This window comes from Polyodon spathula, chromosome 9 (assembly GCF_017654505.1).
Source record: "Polyodon spathula isolate WHYD16114869_AA chromosome 9, ASM1765450v1, whole genome shotgun sequence".
NCBI lineage: Eukaryota > Metazoa > Chordata > Actinopteri > Acipenseriformes > Polyodontidae > Polyodon > Polyodon spathula.
Genome location: NC_054542.1, coordinates 32,461,537 through 32,484,911, shown reverse-complemented (window position 1 = coordinate 32,484,911; position 23,375 = coordinate 32,461,537). Strand labels below are relative to the sequence as shown.

At 35.2% G+C, this 23,375-nt stretch overlaps 1 protein-coding gene across 2 annotated transcripts in view; it reads right to left on the bottom strand.

The window, feature by feature from the left end:
* Positions 1-6,634: 6,634 nt before the first annotated feature.
* LOC121320668 (cAMP-dependent protein kinase catalytic subunit PRKX-like) overlaps positions 6,635-23,375 on the bottom strand; it is a 49,033-nt gene continuing 32,292 nt past the window's right edge. Inside the window, exons 6-10 of one of the 2 annotated variants that reach the window (XM_041259217.1) lie at positions 22,088-22,145; positions 14,585-14,662; positions 14,217-14,251; positions 13,720-13,854; positions 6,635-11,562 (exon numbers count right to left, since the gene is read on the bottom strand). In XM_041259217.1, coding sequence (XP_041115151.1) covers position 11,562; positions 13,720-13,854; positions 14,217-14,251; positions 14,585-14,662; positions 22,088-22,145 — 307 coding nt within the window. In that variant the 3' untranslated portion in view covers positions 6,635-11,561. The remainder of the gene's footprint in view (positions 11,563-13,719; positions 13,855-14,216; positions 14,252-14,584; positions 14,663-22,087; positions 22,146-23,375) is intronic. The other variant, XM_041259218.1, reaches the window with a different exon arrangement.

Sequence of the window (23,375 nt, the reverse complement as noted above, 5' to 3'; positions counted from 1 at the left end):
ATGAAGTAATAACTGGCTTGCAGTTTGGCATGTGCAGTACAGATTAAACCAAATCAAGGAGGATAGTTGTTTTTTCCAGAGTTTTATAACTCATCTACATGAGTCTGGTAGTTTCAGCATACCTAACAATGCCAACCCCTAATTTTAATCGAATTTTGTTGATTTAAGATAATATGTTTACAGCATGGTGCCATTAAAGCTTAAATCTGATTTGCAATACATGCCAATTGCTGCTTCTGAAAACACAGAACAGCCTCTGAACCAAATGCAGCACTGGCATTGCCATAGCACAGACATAAAGTAGCATTACCACTGCTGAAAACAGCTTTACATCGATATGACCTGCCCTGGTTACCTTTGATATCTATCATGACTTGATAAAAGTGCTGTCTGTTGCATATTTTCCATTGAGCCATTGATACCAGAGTTTTAGCTTCTCAATCAATCTAAACATTAGTATCGTCATTGGATAGCCTCAAGGACTTAACGAAGACTAAAAGTCGCTGTTCATCAAAGTACACTGATAGGAGCCACCAGTGTTTTATCTTATGGTTTGCGTTCTGTACTTCTCAGTCTCAAGTAAACATGGCAGTGCACGGATCTCAGAATTCAGCTGCAGGTTTCTACTTACCAGAGCATAGCAGTACTCACAACCATACTGTAATTAAAATACACACTTATTTCAGTTTGACATCACAGAGCAATGCTGCTTAGCAACACTTTAACCAGTGGTGTATTTTATGATGAGGCATCTATAAGAATTTTTTTTTTTTGCACATAGGTACGCATGTATGGAACCCCTAAAGGAACATGGTGTGAATTAAAAAAAGGTTAGTATCTAATGCTCAAAACAGAAAATCGTGTGTGCATGACTTATTACCTCATGAGCACAAGTTAGTGTTTAATACTTGTAAGACATTGTGTCATTTTGGTAGATGAGCCATCATTTTGCATTGAAGTTGCACACATTTTCTGAGAACAAATACAGGATCGGGCTCACTCGTCAATGTGATGGTCCAAATAACTCGCAAATCAAACCCTTTCTCAACCTCACAAACACTTGAACCTCACAGAGTCTAATTTCAGTTCTGTGAGGGAAACAAGAGAAACAAAAGAGAAAACAAAATAACATTACAAGGCGTGACATTACGCACATCATGCCTTGTAAGAGCTGGCACAGGGTCGAGAACCAGATTCTCCTGGGCCATCTGGGGGCCACTTGGAGAACTATCACCTTTTCTAATCGGACCTTTTCCAGAAAGGCCGGGAGCAACAGTATTGGCAGGAATGTGTATAGGAGTGCTCTGGGCCACTCGTGGGCTAGGGCGTTGACGCTGAGGGGACCGCCTAAGCGGTGGAGGGAGTATCACAGGGGAGAGTATGTTGTCTCTGTCGAGGCAAAGAGATCGACCTGCACCTTCCCAAATCATTCCTAAATGCGTTCCACCACCTGAGGGTGGAGTTGCCACTCTGACGGATGCACACCCTCCCTCGAGAGAAGGTCCGCTGCCCTGATACAGAGAGCTCAGTGAATACCTACCAATAGGCAGGCATATCTCATAAGTAATATTCTGGTGGTCATTTTCTCATTGAAAGGGAACCTGTATTATATGATTGCCGAGTCTAAAACAAAGATTTAAAAACCGGTGCTCTTTTTCTCGGATTTCACATGCAGAATTTAAATGTTGAAACTTTGCTAAATATTTTCAGATTCATAAATTATATTTGGAAGTACACATTTAATCATTTATTTAAGAGATTTCTAAATCTAAAAAATTGCATGTCTGGATTTAGCAGTCACCTTATATATTTATTTTGAAAATAAATATTTATTTGCAAGAATTAGCCAGCTAAATCTCGACTCGCCAAGTGTAAAAAAAAGATTTAAAAACCAGAGCTTTTTTCTCTGATTTATTTCACAAGCACAGTTGAAACTTTGCTAAATATTTTCAGATTTATAAATTATATCTAATATTTTCACAAGATTTATAAATCTAAAAAAAAAAGTTAAAATCTGTGAAAAATACAGGATTTAGGCTAAATCTGGATAAAAAAACGTATTAAAATGATAACGCTTTTTTTTTGGTACACTTTGCGCCCCATAAATATCCACTATACATGTTTATCTGAGAGTTTTTGTTTTACCATCACTAATAGCAAAGGTTTTGTCAGCTATATCACACATACTGTAGTACAGCCATGTGGTCCAAGAAGTGTCTTAAAAAAAACAAACAAAAAAAAAACAGATTTGGATGCTGTAGGAAGTGCAAAATGCATAAAACAACTGCTTATTTTTGTATCACTGTGAAGGGACAACAGACATGCTGCTGAACCATTAGAGATACCTGTTAAGGTCATTCAGTGAGGCCAAGCGTCCTTCAGGTTCTCCCCTTAGTGTTCCCCTAACACACTAGTCATTTTAAAAGTGAAGAACAGGTCTGCATTTTATTCAGGCATAAAGTAAGGGACCACAAACTTGGGATACACCAATACAATATTTAAAGACAGGTTTCATGTTTACTATTGCAACACTTAAACTAAACGGGTTCATCTGCAGTCAGCCTGCAGTAGTGAAGGGCAGCATATGGGAAATGGAAGTGACTCCCTCACATAAGCATGAGATTCACTGTTGTGTCTTAACAAAGTCTTTAGACTGGGGATAAAACAGTGAAGCTGACAATGCAGGCTGCTCAACCCAATCAGCCACCTCTAGATTTAGCATACAGGTATGATTACCAAGGGAATACATTGACCTTACCCAAGCACTTTCTGTTTGCCAAGAAAAATATAAAGGCTGACATTTTAGAGAACACACCCTCTAATCTTTTTTTTTTATCACCAACAGTATTACTAAGTTTATATTATCATGCAGTGTGCTAAATTCATGTAGCTTGAAAATACATGATACAGGAGCAGGTAACATTTGCATTTTCAGACAGAAAATACTTTGTGTCTATAGTAAAAAATAAATGTTTCAATAAGACAACTTCTGTGATTTAAATATATAACCTTTGATCACCAATGTGTTTAGAAAACTTTATTTGAAGTTGTCCTGCCAAGACACTGAAAAAACATTTGAATTACAAAACATAGCATAGATTGAAAACATATCATGGTCCAATTATACATATTTTACAACGGCTTGGACCATGGGCACACAACACATTTAAATCCAGCAATGCTTTATGTAAAGGATAAAGAATAGAAAGTGTTCAATTGGCAAAGTAATTCACAGCTTTGAGTGCCGTTAGACATTACAGGAACTTTCAAATGTATTTAACCAGGATAGAACCCTTGATACATACATCTCATTTCAAGGGGGTCCTGGCAAGAGTAGGTGTCAAGAAATTATAAAAGCAATGGCAAAAAGAGAACTAAAATAATTAGAACAGGACTAAATGAGTTTAAACGATCTTAAAAACCGTGAGACAAAACAAAAACAAATGATACAAAAGTAAAACAATACCAACTGATCCTGGTCCTGGTCCTGGTCCTGGCCAGTATTTACAGGATTTGAAACCCCGGTCAGATTTTAAATAAATATTTATGAGTGATTTAAAAAGGTATTATGAAGACGCTGTTTTTATGCTTGAAGGTAATGAATCCCAAAGATAAGATGCCTGATATACAAAGGTGCATTGGCCCATATTGCATCTCAATTTAGGGATTGTGAAAGTAGGCACATCACTTAATTCTATTGCTTAAGTATAGTTGCAAGGTAACTTGTAGCATTTCCAGTTTACACCTTATAAACTAAACACAAAAAATAAGATCCTTCTATTTTCCAGACAGAGCCACCCTAAAGTTTCTTCCAGTGATGCTGGTTGTAATCTATATTAAGTGTTAATCTTGCAGCACTATTATAGATGGGAACCAACACTGTCAGAACTGTATAGGATGTGCTCATGTATATTGAATCAGCATCGTCTAGTAAAGGTAATATTGTTTAGGTTACTAATCAAAAATAACCTTTTTTAGAAAAACACTGAGTGTCTATAGAAAATGAAGTTAAACTCTGCGTTTGTGTACTAGATTCTCAATACAGTTCTTCAACATCTAGCACTGAATCAAGCCCTAAACCAAGGTATTTATATTTTGTTAGTTTCAAGACTAGTGGTGTCATTTTTATAAAAGAGTGAGATTACTTTTAACATTGCACAATTTAGGTGCAGATAGAAACAAAAATATTTGCAGATTGTATTACCAGTTTATGTCTGTTTTATATTTTTTACAGACCAGAGAAGGGGAAATGTTATACAATTTACCTGCGGCCAATCATGTCAAATCAATGGTTTAGTGGTCAGCCTGTTGGCATTAGTTTGAGAGCCACCACTGGTACATGGCTGTATAACAGCAGCACTGATGAACAGTTAATCTATGCGAGGACTGGGCACAAGTTTGTGAATACAAAAGTAATATGCAGTTGCATGAAGTTTGTATCATCATTCATTGTAAAGATAAAGTTCCCAATGAATATACTACTGCTGATCAGAGTGATGGTCAAACTGGTAGATAGGATTTTAAAATTACTAAGGGGAATATATGTATAGAATTCGTTTTTGAAAAATATTGGACAGTTTTTGGGATATGCTACTAAACTTTAAGTTTAAGAAAGTCTGAATAGTTTAATTATGTGGACATTTCCGTTTTAAATGTAATACATTTCACTGAGAAATGAAACTGTTTGATTTGTAAATTAAAGCATATATGGTAAATTGGAGCGGGCTGATTTTGTTTGGTTTAATGGTTTTGTTTCCAAATCCAGTTTTCCATTGATTCTGAAGAGAAATTGCATTTGAAGCGTAAAGTGTGAATGTGTTAAATAAACAAGTTAATTTGCCTGTCGCTTGCCTTATTTTCAAAGCCGCTTTATAGACGTAATTCGGAGAATTAATCCATTAAAAGAATAAAGGGTGGCATCACAAACATGTTTTAAAGGATGCAAAGAAAAGCAAGAAAGACTTGTCACAGTGAAAGCTCTCAAGAGTAACATGTTGCAATATTCCTGGAATATTGAGATCCTGAAGCCGACCCAAGTTAGTATAAATGCAGCTGTTTGATCCCTACAGACTAACATCAGTGTTTTTTTTTTTTTTTTTTTTTTTTTTTAAAACTTAAATATTGACTCTGCTAGTGTTAAAACCATAGAATGTCAGTCTTGTGAGTTGCCAAGATTATAAGCATGGAAAATGCACTCTGGTAATGCATTCCAAAAGTGATTTGCACCATTTTGATTGCTATAATGGTCTAGTTTAATCTTCCATAAATTAAAAAATAATAATTTGAAGCTGGACATATGGTATACATTTGACGTTAATCAGTCATACTTACTTCCAGGATTTTTTAGTTAAGTTTGCTGTATGCACTGTGTAGAACAAGCAATACCAAATTCAATACAAAACCCCTGTTGTAATATCAATTATTTATTACAATTATTTTTTGATTGTGTTTGTACACTCCATTTATCTAGTTCCAGTTTTAATGTTTCCCTGTTACAGCATTAGGAAATTTTACATTTTAATGTCAAGAACATTTCAGTAAGATGCACTAATATATACAGTATATTGCAACTAACACCAGCCCCTCTTCTGCATTGCTGACTTTGTGTGCAGGCCAGTTTCAATGTGGCAGAGGCAATTCCCTAGTCCCAGCAGTTAGGATGGTAAAACCCAGGAGAAATCGCCCACACTATCCACCAACTAGGGCTTTTCAGTCAATAAGCCAAGCTGGTTTTCTCAATACTGATTGCTTTGAATTGGTAATCAGTGAGGAATCTTTATTCAGAATCCTTTGAAAAACAATGTAAACATCTGGCAGACTGATGTTGAATCAGTGTTGCTCTGGCTGCATCTGGTAGGCCCTCACCCAAGTGATAGTGATGTGTTTCTAATTTATTGTTCAAACAGCATATACAAAAATGTGTAAGCCTGGTTTTTTGGGTGCAATATGATCGTGCAAAAAAAGTTTGGTATTTTGGAATAATAGGCTTTCTAAAACTTCGAACTACATAGCACTTCAGATTATAGTGTTGCAAGATCATCCTGTCTTTCTCAGTTTCCCTGGCAGCAGCAAAACACTGGCAGCAGACTGCTGTTTAGCTTCTCTCATCACTTTGAAACCACTGCAGTAGAGAAGCGAAGCCCTATGAATAAAATGAATACTGTAATAAAAAAGAAATCATCTTTTCTGCCATACGATGATTAAGAGATGCGCTATACATTTTAAAGATGTGTCTAGAATGATTGCAAAACAAGAACCCCCCCCCCCCCCCCCCTCTCTCCCCCCCCCCCCTTCCCCTCTCTTTTTCCCCCCCCCCCCCCCCCCCCCCCCAAGATAAAAGCACCACTAAGGACATTATGACCTGTTACTAAAAAATAGCTTGGATACAGCTGTGAAAGTTTCAATGGCTTATATTTTTACTGGCAAAGATTTCATCCAGGAGTTCAGAAGTGGCAGGTTTATGTCCCGTTCCACAGTGGTTGATTGCTATTCTGCCAGACTGGTCACTGTTTGCCAGCTTTTTTCGCCTCACACTAATTGACACCTGCCAAAGATCAAGTGAACTAAAACTATGGCTATGCAGACTAGTGCTTATGTAAGCATCTCCTGAATAAACGTACAGTGCAGAGACACCTTGTGGTATAATAATGTTTATTTATGAGTGGTACACATGCACAGCAGGAGTCAAATCTGTATACTTATTTAGCCTGTTGAGGGTGTTACACCAATAAATCGCTTGTGGTAAAGGTCCAGCAATTCATCTACAGCAGCAGTTCATTTGTTTTTTTCCCCTTCTTATTCTACAGTTGGATAAAAATGTAGGTAATCTGTTAATGATGTTCACAAAGCAGTCTGCTGACTCAAACAGTTATAAGTATGTTGAATTGAACGGTTCATAAGAAAGTGACATGGGGATCAGCAGCCTGCTCCTGAGGCTCAACGTTCATTTTGTGCAAAAGCACAACAAACCTATCAACACATCCACATTTTTCATACTCAGCAAAATAAACACATTAACATTTTAATATTACAAAAAAATATGCCACTTTTACACCAGACCTACAGCACAAGAGTTAATTGAAAGTAAATTGGACAGAAAAGGGTAATATGAACTAACCAGAATGATGCAATGGTTTCCAGCATTTTAATTTATGACATTTTGGGGAGTGGTAGTCTGCCCTTTTTTTTTTTTTTTTTAATTCAAACTGTTTTTGTGCTCTTTATAAAATAGATTGTTAGATTTATTCAGAAGATACTTGAAGTGTAGCTTGCATGTTTTTTTTTTCAATACTAAGAACCACTTAAGGCCTTCTCATCTTTTGAAAATTAACTAGCATTAGACCCTATAATATTGCAAAGATGAGGCTCTACTGATCCAAACAGCCTACAGACAACAGCTCAATAACATTTTAGTAAATCATTGAGTCCATTGCACATGGGTTTTTGGAAAAGTAAGATTTCATGATCTATGATATGGCCCGAAGTGAAGTCAAAGCTGCCACTGATATTAACTAATGAGCACAGCAGTTTTTGTATTCTCTCTGTTTAGTTTGCTTTAAAAGTGGAGTACCCAAGGTTTTGCTACCATTAAACAGATATAGTATATATTTAAGACATTTTCATAACTTAGAATATCTCAGCACTGTAGAGCAGCATTAACATTATTAATTTTCCTGAATTGGATAAAAATGCCCCTTTTTTATTTCCAAAATTTTGATCCAAGCAAAATTGGCAGTGTGTGTGTGTGTGTGTGTGTGTGTGTGTGTGAGACACACTGGTGCCAAGAAAGCCTGCTCTGCATTTTGTATCTTTCTGACACTTGAAAGAGAATGGAAGTTAAATGCTGACCAAATGGGCGATTTCTGTTGAACACATGGAAAATACAGCAGTACCAGCAGCTGGCAGAAAAAGAAAGCCGAACCAGAGCCAGCAGCGACAGAGTTCATTTTAATGAAGTCAAATTTGAAGCTACCCTTTGTCAAACTGTACAGGTGGTGTGACACTAGTGCATGCAGTATTTCACCCACCTCAAATGGTGTAAAAGCACAATTTTAACAGAACCTAAACATATCAGATACACCAACAAAGTCATGACCTTGTACGAACAAAATGCAAATACATAAAAAATAATGTGGACAGGCAGTCAAGCAATACAACAATAAAAGTAAATTCAGTTTATAACAAACATTTAATGCTTTGAAGATCCTGCATTAACACACAAAAAAAGATACAATTGTTCATTTTAGATGCAGTTAAAAAATTTGTTGTTTTTACAAATGCTACTGAGGTTTCAAATTACATTTGTGATTACAGTGATTGCTCTATCAGATTAACATACAATAAAGGCTTAGTTGGTACACAGTGATGAACAAAACCATACATCCAGTTTTAAAATAACACCCGAAGACCCTTTTTTGTTTTTTTTCTTTGCAATTGTATGCAATAGAAAGTTGTGGACAAACACAACAATATTAACTGTCAATTAAACACTCCTAGTAAATGTATTTTACAATGGCATTTATAAAGTTAAAAATGCAAAATGAAGGGCAATTGCATACATGAAACTGGGTAATAAACACTTAATTCATCAAAATATTTCTTGCCTTCAAAAAAATATGCCAAATTGCATTTCATTTCTGCCAATCAGCACAGGGAATGTGCATATTATGGCGAAATGTTTGCAAAAAACATTTGGTAGTTTGGAAGAATAGGCTTTCTAAAACTTAAGTGTTTGGTTCATGTGTCTTGATGAAAACAGGTTCAAGCGCCATTTATTTTTTTTATTTTGCAATTCTACAGTTGTTCATGGAGGTCTTAATAATAACTTGTTACAATGCACATATGAATATACCCCCCCCCCCACCCCATGTTAAACTAAATCAGATGGAAAAGTTGCCTGTTCAAAATCTGTCTGAGATTCACTACTGTCTTGTTCTTAGATGAAGAATAAACAGAGTGATCCAAGGTATTTTACCTACTTCTTTTGGAATAGTGAGTTGGCAAGTAAACAAACAATTAACACACAAATAAAGTATCATTCACATATATAAAGAGGTGAATACTGTTCCATTTCTTATAAACTAACATTTTTTTAGCATGGATCATTATGACAAGTCGCAATAGTTATTTTTATGAATGGAGAACTCCAAGCACTATCATCAGTTTGTATGACTGTGCAAAACTGCTGTACATCTATAACGACTGAAATCAGACCAGTGTCCACCGTGGTCTTTTTGTACCCCTATTTAATGTAGGCTGCAAGTGGTCAACACTGCTTTATTCCATGCATCAACATGGTCTATCTAAAGATGTGCACCACACAATTTAATTGAAAAATCGAAACATAAAAAAACACACACGATATACCGTTCTTAAAATAAGGTGGTGGTTATATGGTTTAGTTTATACCAGCATCATAGTAATAACCTGATGTTTTTACCCTACATCTCCCACCCCCTAAAAAAGAAATAAAAACATTAAAACAGAAAGCTGGTTTAAAACAGCCCTTTAGAGCCTCCAGACAAAACATTTACGATTTTAATTAAAAGAGCAAGAAGCTTTTTTTTTTTTTTTTTTTTTTTTTTTTACTGCATTTGTAATCATGAGTGGTTTGGAGTTTGGTTGCTCCCTTATTGAGTTATTATTTTTCTCAAAATCTGCCTTTACCTGGTTAACCTGCTTGTTTGGAGTACCCTAAGTGAGGGCACTGAGCAGCCTTTCACATCCCACTCAATTCATTTGACAATGTGACCTTTATACAACACTTACCTACATCTACTCTACCTACATACATAAGAGAGCAACATTCACATTGTCACATCACTTTAATAGAATGTGGACCGCTGCTCATGAGCCCCTGCATTTAGAATTCACCGGACTAGCAAAGAGCAATCTCAAAAGACAGGTTAATTCAATATTGGAGCAACAGAACCATACCACCATAAAACACTAACAAAAATGTTTTTAAAAAAGTACTTAAAATGACATTCAAAGCTACTTACTCTTGAAAACGATTTACATCCCTCTGAGGGGGCATATAACTAGTGATGGATTCAGCTAGACCAAGGACTCTGGGTAGGACCCCAAAAGGCATATACTAAAAAAACAAAAAACAAAAACACATTTCTGTTCTCAAGGCTTTTTGAACAGATGTATATGAGCAGTGAGATTATCTTCACACCGTATTAGCTCTGGAAAAGTTTTAAGACCCTGCTTTTTTTTTTTTTTTTTTTTTTAAATCAACAACATCTGTGCTGGACCCCATTAATTATAATTGAGCCACAACAGCATTATTTAGCCCCTAGGGGCAAGCACAATTGGGCTGGTAGACTCAAGGGATAACAGACACAAAAACAGCAAACTCAGAAGAGTATTATACAGTGTGCACATTTAGCAACTGTTTTTTTCAGCACAATTATTCATTTCTGCAATAAAAAAATAAATAAATAAAAATGGTAAAAGATGAAAAAACAGATTCAATTTACTAACTGAGAAAAGGAATGAAATGCCATCCTTTGAAGAAAATTATTAATTTACTCTTAAATTCAATGTCCCAATTACCAGTACGAATATTAACATTTAGATTTTTCCACAGCATGTGTATTATAGTATGTACCCCGATATGTTCAGTACAACACAAGAATCCAAGCATACTGTCCCTCCTTAAGGATATATAAACTAGAGATCATCTTTATTAGTTAAACATTTTTCAGAATGGCTCAGTGACCCCACCCCAGTGTAGCTACCTCCTTACCTGCATCTTTGCAATTATTTCAGCCTGAATTATGTTCCAAGTTACATAACAAAAAGATAAAGGAAGGCCTCCAATTATGGCAGGTGCTCTAATCTAATACACACATCCTTTTAGTTTCTTTGTTTTCTGAAAGTGTAACACATGAACAGCTTTTTAAGGGATTTTACAGTGTCGTTTAAGTGCTAAGAGCAAAAACAACACATCTTCTATGAATGAACATTCATTAATCAAAACCACCTCGCTCAGAAATAAATAATACAAAACAACTAAAATGTACTAAATGAAAGCCCTCAGATTATTCATTACGAGAATGTGGCCACCTTGACCAGTTAATAAGGGGTGTTTTACTCAACATAAGAACTGCTCTACAGCATTGCATTTTAAAGCAATCAAAATAAAACCATGTGAGGATTTACTTGGATTTATACGTTTGACCATTTTTTGTGCTTCAGTACCATGAAATCCCCACTATATGCTGTATATACATATTCAACAACGTGCACCATTAAATTTACAACTTTAATATAAACTTAGAGGTAAATGTTACTTATTTTTTCAGTTATTTTACTTAGAACATTATACTTACCAGACAATTTTGTAAAGTTGATGCCCATAAAAGCAAAAAAAAAAAAAAAAAAAAAAGAACCTACACACAAAGGTTTACGCATGTTTATCATTCTGATCTTTAAAAGAGTTCTTCTGCGTTAATTAAAGACGACATAGGATTCTTGCATATATTGAAAGGCTGTAGGATGATAACCAACACATTCCCAGATCTTCTCAAAGCATTCCTTTATATCCTAGAATGTCTGAAAATAGAAATGTAAAACATTAAACATAAAATTACAACATATATATATATATATATATATATATATATATATATATATATATATATATATATATATATATATCTGAACTCCCCACGATCAGTTTTAGGAATCTCAATGTCAAGACAGGTAAGGTGAAACAATTCACCTGTGACTGATAGTGAAAACTTACTATCCTTAATAACAAAGTAGGTATACAACTCTTTCATTAGCTTATCATGTGCTGTTTCCTGTTTTTTTTAAAATTTAAATCAAAATTACTTATTGTAGGTACATGCTATTTTACTTTAAAATCACATGTTTTATGGGAAAAAGGTTTATGTCTCTATATATTCATAACTTTATCAAGATAATTATGCTGGTGACATTTGCTAAATTACTAAATAAATGTAAATAGTGTAGCAAAATGTAATTCAGTGTAAACAACTATAGAATGAGGACAGCCTTTAAATTACATTTACCTATATAATTTTTGATAAGCACAACATTTTATATATATATATATATATATATATATATATATATATATATATATATATATATATATATATATATATATAAAATAAACACGGCAGGGAGGGGGTTAATATCCTCCCTGCCAAAAACAGATGAGAATGCACATTTGTTGTTTTTTGTGTTAAATGGTTAATTATTAGTTATCCCATGCACCTGGTGTTCATTGTAAATTTGAGCCAGGTGCAGAATATTTAGAGGAAGCAGCCAGTGTGCTCAGGGCTGCTGTGTGAAGAGCCCAGTTGATGGTGCTTTCAACTGTAAGAAAAAGGTAGTATGAAAAAGCCTTTTTGTGTGTTATGTCAGATAAACAGCTTAGCTGTCCTGCGTGTTAGTCATAAGAACATAAGAAAGTTTACAAACGAGAGGCCATTCGGCCCATCTTGCTCGTTTGGTTGTTAGTAGCTTATTGATCCCAGAATCTCATCAAGCAGCTCTTAAAGGATCCCACGGTGTCAGCTTCAACAACATTACTGGGGAGTTGATTCCAGACCCTCACAATTCTCTGTGTAAAAAAGTGCCTCCTATTTTCTGTTCTGAATGCCCCTTTGTCTAATCTCCATTTGTGACCCATGGTCTATGTTTCTTTTTTCAGGTTGGAAAAGTCCATTGGGTTGACATTGTTAATACCTTTTAGAATTTTGAATGCTGGAATTAGGTTGCAGTATAGTCTTCTTTGTTCAAGACCGAATAGATTCAATTCTTTTAGCCTGTCTGCACATGACAGGGACCTGCAACGGTGTAGTTAGTGATACATAAGGTAATATGTAACCAAGCTGCAGCTCACTAGGGTTTGTTGCCCCTTTAAAACAGGACCCAGCACACAGAAATGGAAGTTTTTAAAAAGCTTCCACGCACTTTTTAATAAACACAATATAAACAAACACAAAATAAACACCTAGCTCTTATGATCACTAACTACACCGTTGCAGGTCCCTGACTAACGTGCAGGACAGCTAAGCTGTTTACCTGACATAATACACAAAAAGCCTTTTACATACTACCTTTTTCTTACAGTTGAAAGCACAATTAACCGGGCTCTTCACACAGCAGCCCCGAGCACACTGGCTGCTTCCTCTAAATACACTGCACCTGGCTAATTTACAATGAACACCAGGTGCAGGGGATAACTAATAATTAACCAATTAACACAAAAAACAACAAATGTGCATTCTCACATGTTTTTGGCAGGGAGGATATTAACCCCCTACCTGCCGTGTTATAATCTCTCTCTCTCTCTCTCTCTCTCTCAATTGTAGGTTTCACATGCAAATGTGTCTAATTTATGCAAAACCACAGTGTCACTGCTTTATACCATCCTCCCCAACAGAACAATTAGTAGTGTCTACAGAAATTAAATGGGGGTGACATGGCCCCTTTCCCCCAAAATTATATTATCAGCTTAGGTTTACAGTGTATGTAACAACCTTCATCATGTAAAAAACATGTTTACAGGTGGTTACTTGCACCACAATAAGCACCAATACAAGAGTGTTGCTGAACAGGGTCTCCGAATCAATAAAGCCATTACACTTTTAGGTAAAACAATTATAGCTGTGCTTTCATAACACAAAATAAAGGAACAATATGAAGATATAAAATACATTTTGATTTGATCCTTACTAGATTCCGTCAGAAATTCTTGAACATTTCCAAATCCTTAGGAGATACAGGGGGGTCCTTTTTCCAGTCATCTTCTGGATAAGCTTCAAAGTTTGATGTGTCCCCTTCGTGAGATACTTTGGGCACAACTGGCGGCTAATAGAATTAGAAATGAAACAACATACATGGAAACAAATCTGTATTTACATAAAGATACAGATGTAGAACAAAGCTGTGTTGAAAGTTTTCACTATGTAGTAAAAGATCAGAATTGAGAAGTCACGTATATGTACAAAAATTTAAACAAGCAACTAACATTTGTATTGCAGAAAGCAAAAGTACTATGGAACCTTCTGAAAAAAAGAGCAACAGCTTAACAATCTCATGACAGCAATATTAGAAACTAGTACTTTGAACTGATGGGCTTTAGTATTATAAGGTTGTGTTTGTCAGCTCTGCAAGTGGAGCCCAACTCTTTTAGCACAGCAGACCGCATGTTGATCTTTGAACCAGCTCACCGATAGAGGATGCTGACGCACCTATCCAGCGGCTCCTTAAAAAAAATCATATACAGTTTCTATGACAGAAGGTGAAGTAGGTAAACAAAAATCAAATATATTCTAATTAAATTCAGCTTTAAAATGTGTTATTAGTAATGTCTCAGACATGTGTTTTTTATTCATTCGTGTCACTCTAAGTGACAGCAGATTGTTGAAAGCTACTGTAAATAATTTTTTTTTTTTTTTTTTTTTTTTCATGGTTTCCTCTGGTTTCAGGCCAGAATAAGGCTATTTCATGAACACACACCAGGCCAGAAGCATGTATTATACAATGAAAGCATAGTATAAATACGGATTCATAAATAAGCCGTGTTAACAGAACTCACCTTAAGTTTTCTCTGAGGCACAGCATCCCAGTCTATATACTTGAACCATCTGTGTTTCTTCACATCATCTGCTCCATTCTGTAGAAAATGCAGGGTTTTAATTCTGTTTTGTTCACTTGGGTAAACTTTGATTCAGGTTAGTGTTCAGTGGTGAAGATTGTAGGCTGGCTGTCTTAAATTAAACTAGCCTCAACTTATCTGCTAATTCATTTGAAAATAACTTTGAAAACCACTGTGTGAAATAAAATATAAAAACATATTCATAACGTTAATTGTATGACACTTATGATCAGTTACATTTTGTATCCACTCTTCCAGCAGTTTTTGACGTTCCAAATCAGTTTTGAAATTAAAATTTAAAACCGAAAAACCAAACTGCATTTCTGCTACCAAGCGAATGGGATATACCATTATAAAAAACGTCTTTTGTTTGTTTCTAACTAATAAACAAGCTTAACACAGTGTTACTGCACCATATCAACAGATTATATTATTGGACACAATGTAGAAAGAATAAAATAATGTATGAAGACATATTTTCCTGGTAAAACGATACAAGTCGGTTGTATGTGGCAAATCACGTTTCAGTTGAACTGCAGATTAGGGTTTTTGAAATTATACATTATTTAAAATCAACATGTTGGCTTCAAAGTGACTGAGATGTGTGGCAGCATTTTAAAAAAAAGTTTGAGGAAACCTTTCTAATTTAAAATGTTATCCACAGATTTACGTGAGCAAAAAACTAAAGCTAGAACTCAGACCTGACGACGACATATGCCAAGTTCTGGTTTACAATAGTATTTTTTATTATAGCCCATTATTATAATACATAGGACTCTTTGGTAAGGCTGTTAAACCTGAATGCAATCAATATTCTGAGAGAATGCAATAAAAAAGTAATCAAACAAAAGAAACTAATTTCAAAACATGCATAGCAAATGAAGCTACCAAATAAAAATAAACTGACCTGCTCACAGAAGCATCTAATTTAAAGCAGCTTCCAGGTATCCTGCTTATTTTTTTTTTTTTTTTTTTTTTTTTGTTTTAGTTGGATGTTTTGGTCCGCTTAGCATCATTATGTAATTTGTACCAGGTCTACACACAAGCAATTGAACAGATGAGACAGCCTCACCAAACTTTTTTTTTTTTTTTTAAATAAAATTTCCAGCGTCAGCTTTCCACTTCTTAGGCTGCATTAAATGTGCAGGCTAAGTGTTTGAATATGTCTGTTAGTACTAGCACCAGCACTTTTAATCAACAAACCTAAAAAAAACAGCCCTAGACATCTGAACACCCAAACTGTATGAAGCTGCATTTACCCCTACTGAGGGCAATCAGTCAAGTCTTGTCATAACTTGATTTCTGTTACCAAATTAAAATTATTGAGCATGTCTAGATGCAAAGTGTGTGCGATGAGCTCCCTAAAATATCACCAGCTTAGTGCTGTGACTGCCAATGCTTTTTCATTGTACAAAATAAAATCAAAAAAAAAAAAGAAAAAAAAGAAAGAAACCGGTTGGTATCATTCATTTTGGAATGTTATGCAAATGTTGGTTTCAGTTTGGTTTGGGAAACTCATAACTGTTACATCCCTACTGTATGGTTCCTTATAATGGTTTGTTGAGTAAACAGATAAGCAAGTACATGTAATGGCAAAGACAATCCTTTTATGATTTTAGCAAGTATTTCATTAAACTGATTTAAGAAGCTACATTCAATTTACTGTGCACCATTCTGACCCTGCTACTTTAGTTTTGACTGATATAATGTTACCTCTAGTTTTACAAGAACACTGTGTGACATTTTTTATTTATTTTTTTAATCTTTGCTCTCTATTATCTTGGGTCTTGGTTTAAACAACAGCTTTTTTTGACCCCATATCAGTTCTATATCAGTGGATCACGTTAGACATTTCCAGAACTAATAATGCAGACCATTTTTATTGATCTTGTTTCTTCCATGTGGACATTTATTTAACACCTCAACCAAACTGCTAAACATTAAAATCCATGAATACGATAGAATATCCTCAGATTGTATAGACATTGAAATTACAGACATCACTGAAAATACAAAAAAAAAAAAAAAAAAGTGCATGCCACTGCCTGCTACACAGCACTTATTAAAACAGAGTTTTGTATCTGAATCTATTTTGAGGAGAGTTACTTTTTCTATAATACAGTACTTGAGAGGTCTGGAGTTATCTTTACTTGACAGGTCAGCAGTGTTGAATGAAAACATTCTGGAAATACTGAAATAAGACAATCTGCCTAATCCAGGGCACTAATATTAAAAACACTCTGTGGACTTTATTCATACTATGTGTGCTTACCTGAGCTAGTTTTTGACATCCAGACAACTTCTAACATTTTAGAATACAGTATAATATATCACAGGTGCACTCCATTTATAAAACACAGAAAATGTGTCCAGAGCAAACTTTAAACAGTGGTGAATGTGGAAATGCATTTTTCAATAGTAGGTTACAGTGGTTTAATAAGGAAACTATTGCTTAATGTCCATGACTTGTATTTTAAAACTACTGGTTTCATTACAGCTGTACGACTGAAAAAAAGCTGTCCGTCTATTTAAAACTCAAAAGCTCATTTGTCAGAGCGTATTACTCACATGGTGCATTTTGTCTTCCATGAAACCCTGACGCTTTACACTGCAGCCTACCTTGAGACAGAACATACAGTAGGTACGTATTCAAGATTTTTTTTGTAATTGCTCTTATTTGAAATCGTTCTTATCCATTTATCATACTTAATACATGCTCTCAATTGACTTTACTTGTATAAGCAAATACTTACTACACGTTTAACTGCTCTTAGACAAACTCACTCTTAAATGTAATTTACTGTATTTATGTTGCTCTTGTTTGAATTTGATCTTATTTTCTACTGATTTTACTGTACTATATAACTACTCTTATCTGTAATCTGATCTTCTATAATGTGATATTCTGTAACAACTATAAGTCACCCTGGATAAGGGTGTCTGCTAATAAATAAATAATAGGTTATGAAGAGAATTAAAAAAACAGGATTTTTTTTTTTTTTTTTTTTTTTTTTTTTTAAATTAAATCTCTGTGGAATAAGCATTACCTGTTAGTTTTATTTCCAACAACCCCTTAAAAACTATCATGAAATTGCAGTAGCTTACGCTTTAAATTGAACTTTTATATTGTATTGTATATTTTATACAAAGCATGACAAGGGGTTATCAAAATCAAATGACTTTAATTAAGGTTGACAGCTGCCGTCCTTGATTTAATAAAGATCAAGCTTACTTACAGCAAACAACCACATGTGCATGTGGAAGCATCATGAAGAAACAAAACAGCTACAAATCCTTTATGTGATTTGCCACGTAAGCTTAAGGTGCCAGAACGTTTTCAAAACATTTCACGAACGTTGTATACGATCTTATTAAAACTCTTTGTTTCAACAGAACAGTTACTGAAAAAAATAACAGTTAAGCCTAATAATGAAGATCCATGCAAAGATTGATCAGATTCAGGCAAACGATTCCCAAGTTCTTTTTCTTCAATTAGTGTTAATGTAATCTGATAATAAAGCACTATCAGTTCTTTTCTTGCGGCTTGGATAGAACTGTTCTTTTAATTGTCCCTCTACCAGACAGTAATTAAAATCAGCTTAACAAACAACATTTCTCATGACAAACTATTTGGTCTCAGTCAATATGGCAGTCCTTTATAGTGGGTTACATTATATACTATGGGTACGTGTCAAGTCATTACAAAAAAGAGCTACAATGGCATAATATAAAAAGTGTGTGCTTTGAACGAAAATGTGAGGATTAGGAATAGCAAGCCTGCACCAACAAAATAGGTAATAAAGTCAATTTTACATACTGCACTGCAATTGTCTGAATAGTTATCCAATCACTAGATGGTGCTGGCTCTCTAATGTTACAGATATCTATGGCAGGCAACTGGAACTGAAGAACAGCTCCTGAACTGAGATAAAAACCTTTTACAAAGTTTAAATAAAAAACGAACACAATATTTGAGTAATTGCAATGAGAACCACTCATAACAACTGCATTCGTAAGGGGGTGGTAAAATAAAAGTATGAAATCTAAGCTACCTGCTCTTTAATTTTGCAATGTTGCTATTTCTTCGCTGGGCAAGTTGCAGTTTACTGCCTAGTTTTACAGCCCTCTATTGGAAAACCAGTCTATTATGCAGTATATGCTTTGTAACTTATAATTATGTGTTATTAAGAGGAAGAGAAAACGAGAGAGAGAAGAGAGACAGACACGCCATGTTCCCACTGTGCGTAAATCGATGACAATCAATAATTCAAATTCCAGCAAGTTTTGGAAGCACTGGAAATATTGTCTACTGTAGTGCGTGGAAAAAGAAATACAAATATAAAATAAAAACATTTAACTACAAGATCATTTTATTAATTATTTTGAAATGAACCTGTTATTTGCTTTTAAAATCCCTGCTTTTATTGACTCCCCCCCCCAAAAAAAGTTGAAAATACTGAAACAAAATGCAGGCTAGTTCAAAACAATGAGTACAAAAATCAATCCTGGGAAACCAGTCAGTACATTCAACTCAAATTTTGCATTCAGACCTGATTTTTAGATAAAGTAGCTTCAAATTACATTGCCATAGTTTGTTTTGTGCTACCGTCCCCTTAACTAAGGCTAGATCAGTCAAAGTGTCTGCAAAGTACACTGTTTTCCTATTTCTGATTTATAGCACTTTACAGCGATATCTTTGTTAAATGAACAGCTCCATTTAGTTTTGCAGTATCTTTAACAGCATGGTAAAAAAACACTGCCAATAAAGTTACGTACCTTTTCTAGTCTGCAACATAGCTTCATTAACTGTTAATGTGCAAAACTTGGGTTATTGCAAACACACACATGATTGCTTTATTATTTACAACTATTGAAATGGGTATTATAGGTTTGATTTTGCAGCTTCAAATTATTTTAAATAGATGCACATTTATTACGACTACAAATGCATGCATACAGCTCTTTCAGTTAAACGAATAAAATAAATAAATAAATAAAAGTAATGTTATTATTCAGTAATTTGTTTAAGCAGGTCAGAAGCCTCAGTCAAATTCAGTGCCAATGTAACCAATGTAGTAAAACATTCTAAAAAAGGCAGAAACCCAGGCACATCCACACTTTGTTTTAACATGCAATCATAACAGTGCAAGATGTATTGCATTTTTTTATATTTCAGATTGCAAATTCCAAAACTTGCTTTATTGTCCACTGTGGCAGAGCAAAGCTCTGCCCTTTTAAATTGGCAGGGATGGGGTTAACTTCCCCTGCCTGCCTGGGTTTATTATGTTCAGGTGGCTGGGGTTGATTAGTTGATTAGGTTGATTAACGATCAATCAGCGCCCAGCCACCTGATATAAAAGGAGGCCTCAGCTTCTCATTTGGGGGAAGGGAGCTGAGGAAGCAGGTTGGTGTTTGTTTTGTGGTTTTTTGAATTTTCTAAATCCAGTGAAGGCATTGCCCAGCCTGGAAACTTTATTTTTGTGAGTTTTGTTTTTGCTTTATTTGTGTTTGAGTATCTGTTATTTTGCCCTTGTGCACTTTATTTTTGTTTATTTATAATAAAATAGTTATTTTTTTGAACTGCAGTCTGTCTCTGGGCCTCTATCCACTCGCCAGCCTGCCACATCCACATACTGACTTTTACATACTTTTGTAAAGCAGCTAAATATAGTTATACTACATGGTTAACCTGCATTACCAAATAGCAAGCATACAGTACAGTAAGACTATGAGGAACAGAGTAATGAAAAGCTGGGTTAGTCCATTAAAAAGTTGCTTAGATTATCCATACAAAAGACACATTATTCCTTCAGTTACATTATTTACAGTAAAGTCATAATCAGTTTTCTTAAATACGTGAAGGTTAACTGTAGGTGAACTTTCGTGTGCTTTTCCAAAGTCAGTCTCATTAGCAGTCATTTAAGACTATATATATATATATATATATATATATATATATATATATATATATATATATATATATATATATATATATATGACATTGCTGGTCAGTCTGTAGCAGCAAGTTCTACCTCATAAACTCAAGAAATAGCTTGGTTACAAAGCCTCAAGCTACAGTACAAGACAAAACAGTTTTTGTTTGACGAAGCAAAACAGGAATAGCAAATGCTACCCAATTTAATTCAAGCTGAACTCAACACACATTGCAGTAATCTATTAAAAGGTCCCATCCGGTTTGAATGTCAACAACACATTTAACATTGCTTCATTTTCCCACTCTGGTCAAGCAAGCATTAAGCGAGCGATACTCAAATGACACAAGCATATAAATGAATTAACATAAAATGTATGCTGCAAAATTACTGGTAAAATACCTTAGCTTTGTCATGAAATAGCAATAACTAATCAACAAACAACAACATTAGACTTGCTTTTTAAAACTGACTTCACTGTTTGTGCTATTCTTTTAATATCCTTGTAAATGGTTGCTTTGTCTTGGAACAGTTCATCTCTGAACAAAAATAAAAAAGGTACGTTATGTAATGACCCAGGAAAGGGTTTTGGCAATGCTGTTTGTTTGGGTACACAGTCATCTGAGAGGACAAGCGGACACCTTGTCATCATTCATGTGTGGCCCACTTTTCCCCACTCTCCTCAGAAAACATTTACACTGTTTCTTCTAAGCAGCAACTGCTTATAACAATCTATTCCAGCATAAATCCCATTGCATTCAATTTCATAAGAAGGTCAAAACCATCGTTCAACTACATCGTAACCGTTCCTGATGATGCTGCCATTTCTGGCATAAGTGAGAAGTCGTCACATTCTGCCAGTTTCTTCTGGGAACCATTTGTGCTCATGGAGGAGGTGGTTTTCTACTTAAGAAAATTTACAATGCTGGCAGGCGCCTGTTACAGTGACTAGTTTCTGCTACTGATGCCCTTGTCAGTATAGCGGTCAGGCTGAGGCCATTACCTTTAAGGTTTTTCACCTTCCACATTTTGGGCAACTTTCATTAGAATGTGGCTCAAAATACTTGATGAAGGCTCAGTGAAAATCAGTCCTATGCTCCTACAGTTTTACCTACAAGATACTACAGTTACCAGTATATTAAAAAAGTAGTAAAAACATCAAAGAACTACGGAGTAAAGGGGAATTGTACAGTGCATCTCAGATACTACACCAGCTACTACAGCAGCAGAATGAATAAGCAGTGTATTGTGGGCGGAGAGCTAGATAAAGAGTTAATATACAGTATGCTATCACATAGCGCAATGTTTGCCCTACAAAAGAAAGCAATCAGTGTAAAAATGCACTTCTCCCAAATCCCAGCTCAGAATTCTGGAAAAAAACAATGAAGATTAAAACATTTTCATTTTCAGCACTATTTGAGATTCATAATACTCCTTAACCAGGGCGTTCAAACGTGAGAATGAATGATCGGACATAATATTTTTTTCAACGTAATATCTGTGTACCAACCTTCATGTTTCCTAGCCGCCTTGTCCTCTCAACAACAAGGAATTTCTTAATGAGGTCTCTGAAAGAAAAACAAACACCAATTATTAGAACAGAAAATCCTATTCAGGGCACGGCTTACCTACTTGTAAAAGTATAATAGATTGTTATTATGAAGTTATTTCCAAAGGGCCTGCTGAAGTTCTTTATCTGCCAATATTCAGTCTTTAACTTGTGCTGTAGTAAATCCATCCAGCTGCTAAAAACCTTATGATGGATTAGTTACAGTGTTCGAGACCATTTCAGAACTGATGCATGAACAATGAGGGATTTCAAAACGGAGATGAAAATTCTATGGTACAAAAAGTACAATTGGTCATACTGCATGATTACAGACAACAAAGCTAAGGGTTGCTATGAAGATTTGGAAAGTGAAAATTCCAATTTTGACCCCTTTGTTTCCACACACACCCACCCATTACTATAAAATCACTTTTACGTGACCTCTAAATGCAAAACACCTTCAAGCCTGTCCAAGTCAGAGCATAAAAGCATGCATTAACAAAAAACATAACCATTGTAAGGGCACTTTATAACTTGTTACTAGTTCAGCGTGAACAATAATGTGGCTGCCTGTCGTCTGTGTAAATTCCTGTGTCCACTAACAGCTGCTGACTATTGGTACAGTATGAAGATTGAAGGACTAGGTCCAGAGACAGCTGAATATGCCATTAGAGTTTACATGTGTGGAGAGGACGAGGAACTGTTTTCCTTTCCTTAGTGTGCAAAACATAAATTGACTAAACAGTTGGAGGTTAAACATTTAACATACATTCTGAAATAACTTTACCAGACCTGCTTTTCCCTGGTGTCATTCCGGCTAGCTATGAATGGACAGTGTGCCGTTACAAGATCACCTGCATTGGGTTACACAGGGATATTGCTTTAGCTTAGGTATCAGTTATCAGCTTTCTGGTTCATTTTATGTCAACAGAGACAAAAGGCATGGACAATGCACCTGCTGAGTCAATACTGGAAAAGGAGCATTTTCTTTTCAACAGCAAGTGGTAGGTTTAAAAACAAATTCATACCAGACAACATTGCACATGCTGGCCCTTTTAAGACACACATTTAATTAGTATATATTCAAACTTGGTTACTGCAGGTGCTTTGATTCTTTTTATGCGAAGAGAAAGAGACCTCAGGAACTGAGAATAGGAGAGATGTGCTTTATGACTTGTGCTGGGTCCACACCTGAGCGATTAGTTGCGCGACTTAGTTGTGGATGTCCCTGCAACCAGTTGGGAGCAGT